At 41.5% G+C, this 11,315-nt stretch overlaps 1 protein-coding gene across 1 annotated transcript in view; it reads right to left on the bottom strand.

The window, feature by feature from the left end:
* Window positions 500–11,315, bottom strand: part of UBA2 (ubiquitin like modifier activating enzyme 2) — a 38,247-nt gene continuing 27,431 nt past the window's right edge. Inside the window, 5 exon segments of the mRNA XM_021097539.1 lie at window positions 500–1,360; window positions 3,194–3,330; window positions 5,211–5,316; window positions 8,105–8,201; window positions 10,145–10,300. Of these exon segments, the coding sequence (XP_020953198.1) occupies window positions 1,179–1,360; window positions 3,194–3,330; window positions 5,211–5,316; window positions 8,105–8,201; window positions 10,145–10,300 (678 nt within the window). The 3' untranslated portion in view covers window positions 500–1,178.

The raw sequence follows: 11,315 nt of genomic DNA, 5'->3' as shown, positions 1-11,315 counted from the left end.
AGATTTCAAAATAGCAGATGACTATCAGTGATCAACCAGTCAATCAAAACTTACTTCTGAGAGGTGGTATTCCAGGAGAGTTCGTTTTTATCTGTTACACAGTTCTGTGATTTTGAAAATTTTTTCTAGAGGAAAATGAAACCTGAAAAATCTAAAGGCAAAGTGAACCTCACAGGCTTCAAGCTGTGTGTGGGGATCTAGCTTGCTCGTGGTCGCGGATCAGAAGGCTGGGAGCCAGTTCATCCTGGCGGCATCAAGCAGCACACTCCTGAGGGCTGAGTCTTGCTCAGCATTATTTGTTGAAGGCTTTGATTACATGCTGAATTTATATATTTTAATTTATTTATTTAGGTCTTTTTCCTAAGGCCGCAGTGGAGATCTTTCAACCGTCACATCCATTTCTCAGTTAATTTTCTAAAAGGAAAGAATTTAGCATGCCTGCAGTATAAAGAATGTGCAAACCTAGTAAAGCAACAGAAACACGAACTGTACAGGCATGTATAACAAGTATGCAGATGCCATTTATTTGGTCCAGGAGTACAGTATAATCGTATTTGAGTTTTACAAAACATCAAATATAAATAACCTGAAACTGTAACAATACACAAAATTGGCTTCTTACAGACATACCAGGCAGTACAAGCTGAAAACTTGAGTAAATTAACAATTGTTTTACATTAATATACATAGTGCCAAGTTAACATTTAAAAACAAGTTTCAATGCATAGCACTTAATACTTCTTTGAATTTGTTTCAGTCAGTTAAGAGTATGAAAATGGTTAGATCTAGGCTAAAAATAATTCTTCTTCTAACCAAAAATAAAGGCATAATATTTATAACCAGGTATCAACTTTACTAAACCACAATATTTTAAAACTGTTAAATGATACCTAAAGGTATTTACATTAAAAAGGCAACATGCACTGTGTTGTTTCATCTCATGACTGGTTATGCACACACTTTGTTCAAAGGGTTTTAAAACTATATTCCTACTTTCAATACAGCATACTGCAATGTTTCTAATAGTTCTAGCAAAATGAATGCTTTCAAAGGGAGCAGAATCATCTTTAAGTCACTGGTGTCAAATTTTTCCCTTTGGAACAAAGGACATAACAATGAACCTGGTTCTGCCCAGAAGGCCTAATTCGGACAAGGGTTCTGTTCAGAGGCATTTCTGTTCAATCTAATGCTATAACGTCGTCGAGTTCTTCTGTCTGTTCTATGCGTGACCTTTTTGCACTGACGTTCTCTTTCTCCTCTAATTTCCTCTTGCGACTTCTTTCTTCTTCACTGATGTCAGCATTATTTGAGGGACCTTCTTCATCTGAATCAACTATGAGCACATCATCTTGCTCTTGTGCTTATTTCAGAAAAAAAGACAAAAAAATGGTTAAAAGTATGGAGGTTACCAGCAGCTAAGATTTTTATGTAAGTGAAAAGCTAACTCTTCTAATACATCAAACTTTAGAATGGCTACCCTTAGGGAGCCTTTGCTTTATGTATTACATTAAACAGGCACCTATTTCTTTTCTAATCAAAACAAAAAATTGCAACAAGCATCGTGTAACTCAAAGGAATTATTACAATTCCTTTCTACTTCTCCAACAAAAAAGGAGTGGGTGCGTATCCTAATATTTGTAGCAGTGGTAGTAAAAATAAAAAACAACAATAACAACAACATATACATAGCACTTACAATGTGCCAGGAACTGTTCTGAGCACTTTGCATATAACAACTCATTTAATCATCACAACCACCCTATAAAGAAGATAATATTATTATCCATTTTCCAGAAAAGGAAACTGAGGTACAGAGACTTGCCCAAGGTCACACAGTAGAAGATAGGTCAGGATTCAAACCCACAGAGTGGGGCTCTACAGTATAGGCTGTTAACATTAAACTACAGCTGCATTTTGGGTCTCCCCCCCGTACTCCCCTAAATCAGAGGCAGAGTACCTACCTTCCACATTGCTATAGTCTCCAATCCTACCCACAGCAGTGGATCAATAAATGCACATTTTTTGTTTTCGGCTGCACATGCGACACGCAGACATTCCCAGGCCAGGAATCGAACCCCTGCTACAGTAGTGACCCAAGTCATAGCAGTGACAACACCAGATCCTTAACCCACTGAGCCACATGGGAACTCCTGATAAATGCACATTTCAAATTACGATTTTTTTTTGTCTTTTTAGGGCCGCACAGCAGCATACGGAGGTTCCCAGGCTAGGGGTTGAATCGGAGCTAGAGCCCCTGGCCTACACCACAGCCACAGTAATGTCAGATCCGTGCCACGTCTGAGACCTACACCACAGCTCACGGCAACAATGGATCCTTAACCCACTGAGTGAGCCCAAGGATTGAACCTGTGTCCTCATTTCTGCTGAGCCATGACAGAACTCCTCAAATTATGATTTTTGAAAATCTTCCAGTCCTTTCCTCAAAGGACAATGATAAATTTTCTATTTTCAGAGGGGAGAAAATATCATGAACCCATGGCCCACACACTCTAGTCTCAAAGTCTATCTTTAAAACTCAGAGAAAATCTGAACCAAAGAAACACCACATTCCAAAGAACACCAAACACAGGGTCAAAAAATAAAAACAGAGAAGTAAAAAACTGCTTTTAGTTTCTGGATATTAAACAATGTAGAGGTATGCGTGTGTTTGGGTTTGGGGTGAGGGTGGCTGGTAGTACACATTCACATGAGAGCATGATAGAGCACCAACACTGAAAACCCAGGGCTTCTGATGCACCTCAGCAAAGTCATATTAGTTCTGAGAAAACTGTGAAATGCTAAAAGGCTATACTTACCTACCAAGAATCTGCTCACTCCAAACAGATGCATTGATTCACTGCCCCTTTATAAGCAGGCATATAAAATCCAAAGCTACTACTACTACTAAGAATGAACTATCTTTACATACTAGGGAAGCTGACATTTCTAGCTGTAAAAATGAACAACAACAACAAAAACCTGTCTATTTTCCATAAAAATTTTACCCAGTCTTAAGTCTCCATGGTTTATACATTCAAAGTTCCATTAAAACAATAATGCCTAATCAACACACCCTTTTAGTAGTCCTGTGGATTTCTATTTTATGGTTAATGTTGATAAAATGATCAGCTTGTTTCTAAACAGTCCGGCTTGGTGGGTAATTAACAACCTGCTGGCTGGGGCTGTGACTCACCTGTGGATGTGGAAGGCTGAGCTCCGTCATCACTGCCATTGGTTATGCTTTTGGCAGCATCTTCAGTTTGTTTGGGCCCCACTTTTTCTGGGGCATCACCAACAACTTCAAATTCAACATCCTTTCCTAGGTCTTCGCTGTAAGAGAAGAATGCACTATAAAACTGGACCACACCTACGACTACCTATAAACTACTCACAAAAAAGCAAAGGTGTACCGGAGAGAAACTGTCCTCAAAGCTCAAGAAAAGTATACTGCGCACACACCAAATATTTGGATTCTGATTTTCAAAGAGTTAAAGAAACTGTACATAACGGATTTTTTATGGTAATTCAAAACTAATTCAAATGGTCAATACCACTGCAAATTCAATTCAGGGAGAGGGTTTGGTTTTGTCTTTTTAGGGCGTTACCCATGGCAGTTCCCAGGCTAGGGTCCAATCAGAGCTATAGCTGCTGGCCTACACCACAGCCACAGCCACACCAGATCCGAGCTGAGTCCACAACCTACACCACAGCTCACAGCAATGCCGGATCCTTAACCCTCTGCGAGGCCAGGGATTGAACCCACATCCTCATGGATGCTAGTTGGATTCGTTTCTGCTGAGCTATGACAGGAACTCCAGGGAGAGGGTTTTTTTAAAAATGTTAAATAACTTTAATTGCTAAAGCAGAAAACTTGAGTCCAAAACAGTGAGGCCCAATGTAACCTTTAGGCATTATTTCTTCAGCTACTATATGAGATGATTCTATACCCTCTACTCAGATCATGAGTATATACAACATAATAATTCTCCAAACAACTAAAATCATGAGTCATGAGTCAGGGCACAGTTTAGGGGTATCAATGAGCGAGTACCAAGATGCGCCTTGTTCAACAGATAAACACACCGAAGTGGAGGACCACCCGTACTTTAATTGTTACGCAAATATCTTGTATCATAGGCACTTTGGATGCTTTTTGTAAAGTGGGCAGGATGTAAAATCAAATAAAAAGAAAAAAATACATGATTCAGGAATCTATATAGGATAATTTTTTTTTTTTTTTTTTTTTTGTCTTTTTTGCCATTTCTTGGGCCGCTCCTGTGACATACGGAGTTTCCCAGGCAAGGGGTCGAATGGGAGCTGTAGCCACCGGCCTTCACCAGAGCCACAGCAACACGGGATCCAAGCCTCGTCTGCAACCTACACCACAGCTCACGGCAACGCCGGATCGTCAACCCACTGAGCAAGGGCAGGGACCAAACCCGCAACCTCACGGTTCCTAATCGGATTCCTTAACCACTGCGCCACGACGGGAACTCCAGGATAATTTTTAATTCTGTTATTGTTATTGTTACAGATCACAATGAAGTATCTTTTATGAGAGAAATATTTTTATCAAAATGAACACATTCCTGACTATAACTTTTCAAACATCTGGATTTCTATCCTGTCTTTCTGATGAGCCACCACTGACGAGTTACTTTTCTTGGGGTTAAGAGATGCAAACCATTAAATTCTGAAAGGATAAGCAATGAGGTCCCACTCTATGGCCCAGGGAACTCTATCCAATCACTTGTGATATAACATGACAGAAAATAATATGTGGAAAAAAATGTATATATATATATATGTATGACTGGGTCACTTTACAGTACAGCAGAAATTGACAGAACAATGTAAATCAACTATAATAAAAAAATTAAACAAACACCCCCCCACCCCTTTTTTGGCCACACCATTGGCATGCAGAAGTTCCCAGGCCAGGGACAGAACTTGCGTCACAGCAGTGACGACGCCAGATCTTTAACCCACTGAGCCATGAGGAAACTCCAAACATTTCTTGCTTCTTTTATTTCTAGATTCTCCAATTTTTTTGTAGGTCAGACCTCAGGGAATTTAGTGGCCAACGTGAGTATACATACTGTGCAACTTCAAATGAAGAGTAGGCATTAAGGGCAAGAAAATGTTTTCTCTCCACTTTAAGTGTGTATAATTAAATTATTTCTTACACTTAAAATATTAATAGTGCCTACCTATGAAGGATGTTGATCAATAAAGTGTAGTCCTGAAGGAAGTCATCTGCTTGAAGTCGGCTCCCATTTCTAATTCCAAATTCTGCTAACTTCTTGTGATTATTAGCTAGGAAATTTGAAAGAAATTTAGATGCTTTACTTAGTTTTACCTCCATGGAGCAGTCACCTTAGTTTTGAAAAGGTAAAACCCCTGCTATAAGCGGAATTACAACTCCCCAAAATTCTTAAGTTGAAGTCATAACATCAGTGCCTCAGAACATGACTGGACTTTAAGACAGTACTTTTAAAAGAGGTGATTATGTTCAAATGAGGCTGCTGGGTTGGACTCTAAGCCCATCTAATTGGTATCCTCAGAAGAAGCCAGGGGAGAGGCCTCAGGAGAAACCAAACCTGTCAACAATCCCCCCCCCCACTTTGATCTTAAGATTTCTAGCCTCCAGGACTAGGAGAAAATAAATGTGTAATCACTTTTTCTGTGTATTCAAGTATGGCACCAACTTGGGCACTTAGGAACTTGGCCCTGAAAACTCAACTACCAAAACTACATCAAGACAACCAAATTACAAAGTTTTGAAAACCTTCTCTCCTTCAAACCAAATTAATCTGGAATCTCAGAGGAGTCAATGACAACTTTTAGAATTGTTCAAAATATATTCTATGTGCAAAGAGATTATCCAAAACAATGTCAACGAACTACTTTCAGGGAGTTCCAGTTGTGGCTCAGTAGGTTAAGAACCTAACTAGTATCCATGAGGGTGCAGGTTCAATCCCTGGCCTCATTCAGTGGGTTAAGGACTTGGTATTGATGTGGCTGTGGTGCAGGCCGCAGCTGCAGCTTAGATTCAACAGCTAGCCTGGGAACTTCCACATGCTGTAGATGCAGCCCTAAAAAGAGAAAAAAAAAAAACCAAAAAACCTGCTTTCATCAAACTTCACAAGTCAGAAATATGAGCAAATCGTTTATTTCAATAAAATTTTCAACATAAATTTCCATTATTTCTCAATGAAGAGCTTAGTGGGATCTCTAAAAACTAATCACTCCCACCCAGTTCTGCTTCGTCTGAATGTCCCCAGTATGTCGTGTACCATGCCTGGTATCTACTAGCACTTTGCTACGTGGATTATAAAGAACAATCCCTCCAACCAAACGTGGTGTCATCACCTCCTCCTACCTACTCTAGGGCCTTCCTGCCTTACCTATCCTTTCTCTCCTGCACATTCAAATGCTCCCCTCTCCTGACCTGTAAAAGCACTCAAGTTCTACTTAAAAAACTGTTTCTTCGTGAGCTCCACAACACTCAGTCCGATTTACTGAGTATCTGCTCTGTGTCTATAGACTGTTTAGAACCTGTTGACCTATACCCACAGAGTCTGGCGTACAGCAGGTGGATTATATTTTAAGTTCTACTTAGTATGGTTTTTATGGTTTTTCTTGTTTTGTTTTTTTTCTCAGCCACACCCATACCACAGTAGTGACAATGCGAGATCCTTAACTGCTGGACTACCAGGGAACTCATATCATGCTTAAATTTAAGTGATTTTCTACATATTCTAACAATCTTTTTTTTTTTTTTTCTTGGCCATACCCAGAGCATATATAAGTTGCTGGACCAGGAGCTGAATCCAAGCTGCAGCGGTGACCTATGCCATCAATGGCAGATCCTTAACTCACTGCACCAGGCCAAGGATAGAACCCAGGCTGCCACAGAGACAACGCCAGACCTTAACCTGCTGCACCACAGAGGGAACTCCTCATTTTCTTTTAGTTATTTCTTATTTTACCTTCTTAATCTACCCGGACTGTCTCTGGAGAACAATAGTTCCTCTCCAGACTTACATCCCCAAGCCCTTTTACACTCACTAAAACTTCTCAAACCCAACATGTTTAAAGAGAATCAGTTACTGAGCATTCTATCCTGATAAATTAGCATCATTTCTGAAGCTAGAATCTTAGCAACAATCCCGCCCAAGGCTAAAAATGCTACTCTTCCTCATGACCACTGTGGTCTGACAGAGGCATAACCAAAACACAGTTCTCACTTAGAAAGCTTTAATAGAATCTAATGCATTTTGTACCTTAATAACAAATGCATTAACAGAAGTGGAGTTCCCGTTGTGGCTCAGCTGTAAACAAACCTGACTAGTATCCATGAGGACACAGGTTCAATCCCTGGCCTTGCTCAGTGGGTTAAGGATCCAGGGTTGCTGTGAGCTGTTATTTAGGTCACAGACATGGCTGTGGCTGTGGCCTAGGCCAGCAGCTGCAGCTCCAATTTGATCCCTAGCCTGGGAACTTCCATATGCCATGGGTGTGGCCCAAAAAGAAAAAAAAGAAAAAAAAAAAAAAAAAAAAAAAGGGTGTGTGTGGGCGGGGGGATGACCTCTTGAGCTTCTGAAAAGGAAAGCCAGGAAAGCCAAGAAAGCCAAAACCGGCCCCAGATTTTCAGCAATACTTTCTGCTCTATCACTAGAGCAGATGTCAAGGCTTCCCCACTTGGTCAAAACACCTAATAGCCTTAGATCACCCTCTCCACTCTGATCTATGACTCAGAGCCATCCTCCTGTTACTAATTTAGCTCCCAGGATCCTTGATACAGGTAAGGCAGTTCCTTGGAAAGGCACAAGAGCACTGTGGTTGCTGTAGATAGCAACTATGCACTGGGTTATGGAGAAATAGTCCCAAGATACTCTGACAATATCAAGTTCCCAAATCTGCAACTGTGGTGACCCCATCAAGGCAATGCCACCTTGGGACAGCACCTCCACGACCAGTATCACTTGTCTCAGTGAGATACTAAGAAACGTATACAATGAATGGATAAACTAACATGCACTTCCTCAACCTAGTGGTCTCCGCCCAAAGGAAAGGAGTGAACAAAGGCAACGTATAATACCTTCTGTCTCTCCCTCTTCTGAAGATATAAGGATTGTTCCTTTTCCATCTTCAATTTGGACATCTGGTGCTACCATAGCAAACTTTTCCTTCACTATCTACAAGAAAAAAAGTTTCAAAACATTAACATATGGAATTAAAGATCATAAAAAAACCTAGACTATTTTTCATAAAGGATCTTTACTTTCCCTTTCCACCGGAAAGGGACCACGTTGTTCTTTAAGGTACCTAAGGGCAAGCAGGAAAGCAGAAGGAATTCACCCAATTATCTCACGCTCACATTCCATCCCCATGTTTGACCAATGATAAAGATCAGGTAAAACTTCCTTCAAAAGGGGACTGAAAGGCTTGAAAGGCTCTTGGTATTTTGTCTTTCCCAGCAGATTAGACTCTGAGCTAGACATCTGACAGATTTTATCTCAGTGTCTATACCAACCCCGCACTGGCAGATGTTTTACAGATGGAATTCTCATCAATCTGATCCTATGTTACATAGTCTTTCAACTCCGAAGTTCCGTCTTTATTTTTGTATTTTTTATTTTGTCTTTTTGCCTTTTCTTGGGCCACTCCCACGACATATGGAGGTTCCCAAGCTAGGGGTCGAATCAGAGCTGCAGCTGCTGGCCACACCAGAGCCACAGCAACGTGGGATCCAAGCTGCATCTGCAACCTACACTACAGCTCACGGCAACGCCGGATCCTTAACCCACTGAGCAAGGCCAGGGATCGAATCCGCAACCTCACGGCTCCTAGTCAGATTCGTTAACCACTGCGCCACCACAGGAACTCCCCAAGTTCCATCTTTAAATTCCAAGACAGATCAGGAATGATGATACTGTTAAATCCTACCTGGTCTTAAACACACACACTGGAGAAACTCTCTAAAGGTTCAATTATCCTATGACAGTCCAATTACCCTACCTTTAGCTCAAGAATGAGTAGATACCAACTATAATCATTTCTTTCCTAAGAAAGAAGATGGGGCAACTACCCTTTGATGGCCAATATATCAAGTCTTGCTGCTTCTCCATCTAAACATAAGCTCCAGTAAACTCGCCCTGTGTAACCAGTCCTAGGAGAAAAGCCATTCATTCCTAAGTGGCCTTTAGAGCCACAAAGGTCTACACCCCCACACCAGGAGGTATGTGAATATGTAACATCAAGACCAACATAATCAGGGAGTTCTCCTCATGGCGCAGCTGAAATGAATCTGACTAGGAACCATGAGGTTGTGGGTTCAATCCCTGGCCTGGCTCAGTGGGTTAAGGATCCGACATTGCCGTGAGCCATGGTGTAGGTCACAGAAGCGGCTTGGATCCCAAGTGCATGTGGCTGTGGCTGTGGTGTAGACTGGCAGCTGTAGCTCCGACTGGAACCCCTGGCCTAGGAACCTCCATATGCCTCGGGTTCAGCAAAACAAGCAAAACAAAAAAAGACAGACATAGTCAGAAGAACTAAGTGAAGTGATACCCAAGGTGGGGAGTGGCACCCATATGGGCCATTTTTAAAATGTGCCCTAATTTAAACAGCTAGGAGGAACTGAAGGACCAGGCTATAGGATCAGACCATATCCTAACCCTCTACCTCCCTCACTCCAGAGCTCTAAAGTGAATCCAGGTGTGCAAATGACACACATCCTCAGGAACTAACTTAACACACCAGAATCAGAACCATCACTTGACCATTTAAGGATACCTCTTATTGGACAAAAATACAGAATTTATATACTATCTGAGAAAGAAGAATTTGCTTGCTAAGATACTATGCCACTTACGAACCACCTGTAGTCCATATTCTAACTAGATACACCTATTCCTTTTTGGGATATGAAACACTTATTCTGGAACCAGAGAAAAAAGCCAGCAGGACCCAGAAAGTGGAGCAACCCAGGATATCAGAGCAACACACCTCAGTAATCAGAGTAATTAACTGCTTATAGTTTGTTACCATAGTAACACCGTAAAAGGCAAATGGGAACTTGTTTTTTTCCTATAAAAAGGAAAATGAGCAGCCTGTGGGAGGGAACCAGGCCTGCACTTACCTTATCCTGCAACGTGAGAACGGTCACTTTGTGGACGTTCAGCCGCACGGTCACCTCTGGCTTGCTGGCACATACGTAACAGTTGGGATTGGGAGGATCCAGTGCACAAGGCACAAGGAGCTTCTTTTTTGGGTTTGGTTGTTTATTCAAAAAAATCTTTGAGAAAAAAAAAAAAAACATGCAGAAATTAAAAACTCAAGTTAGGATTTTATACACCACATGGCATGCACTTAAATATGGCCTTCCGGAGTTCCCGTCGTGGCACAGTGGTTAAGGAATCCGACTAGGAACCATGAGGCTGCGGGTTCGGTCCCTGCCCTTGCTCAGTGGGTTAACGATCCGGCGTTGCCGTGAGCTGTGGTGTAGGTCACAGACGCGGTTCAGATCCTGTGTTGCTGTGGCTCTGGCATAGGCTGTGGTTGCAGCTCCGATTCAACCCCTAGCCTGGGAACCTCCATATGCCGCGGGAGCGGCCCAAGAAATAGCAAAAAAAGCCAAAAAAAAAAAAAAAAAAAAAAAAAAAAAAAAGGCCTTCCAGGCGGCAGAATCAGGTAAGGGTAGTCATGACCTTCTTGAGAGACTGATTTGCCAACCCTCTTCTCAAATGAGGTACCATGTAAATAAGACCGAGCTTACTGAAAAGGAATCTCCTTATACTGAAGACTCTAGACAATTCTACAAACTAACTCAGCATGAATAAGGGCCTAACCATACTCATCTCTGGTCTCCTCATTAAATCAGTGTTTGAGTGCTTTCCCAGCAGTTATTAATTTTAAGCCAACTTCTAACAAGACCGATACACTAATTTTTCTAATTAATGACAATGTTTTCACAGATGTATGGAACAAATGAGCTGCCTTTCTTTTCAAGTTTTCCATGATTATGACATTAACGTTTATGTACTAAAGGAAAAAAATAATGTATGTCTGGCACTATACAAACAAAGGCAAATAAAAAAAAAAATGGCACTGAGGTTACAAATGTCAGGAGAACACTGGAAGCCGATACAAAAATTCTCATCCTCTAGGAGTTCCCGTCGTGGCACAGTGGTTAACGAATCTGACTAGGAACCATGAGGTTGCGGGTTCAGTCCCTGCCCTCGCTCAGTGGGTTGACGATCTGGCGTTGCCGTGAGCTGTGGTGTAGGTTGCAGACACAGTTCGGTTCCAGC

Source organism: Sus scrofa, chromosome 6, assembly GCF_000003025.6.
Source record: "Sus scrofa isolate TJ Tabasco breed Duroc chromosome 6, Sscrofa11.1, whole genome shotgun sequence".
Taxonomy (NCBI): Eukaryota; Metazoa; Chordata; class Mammalia; order Artiodactyla; family Suidae; genus Sus; species Sus scrofa.
Note: the sequence above shows the minus strand (reverse complement) of the source record. Positions and strands in the feature narration are given on the sequence as shown.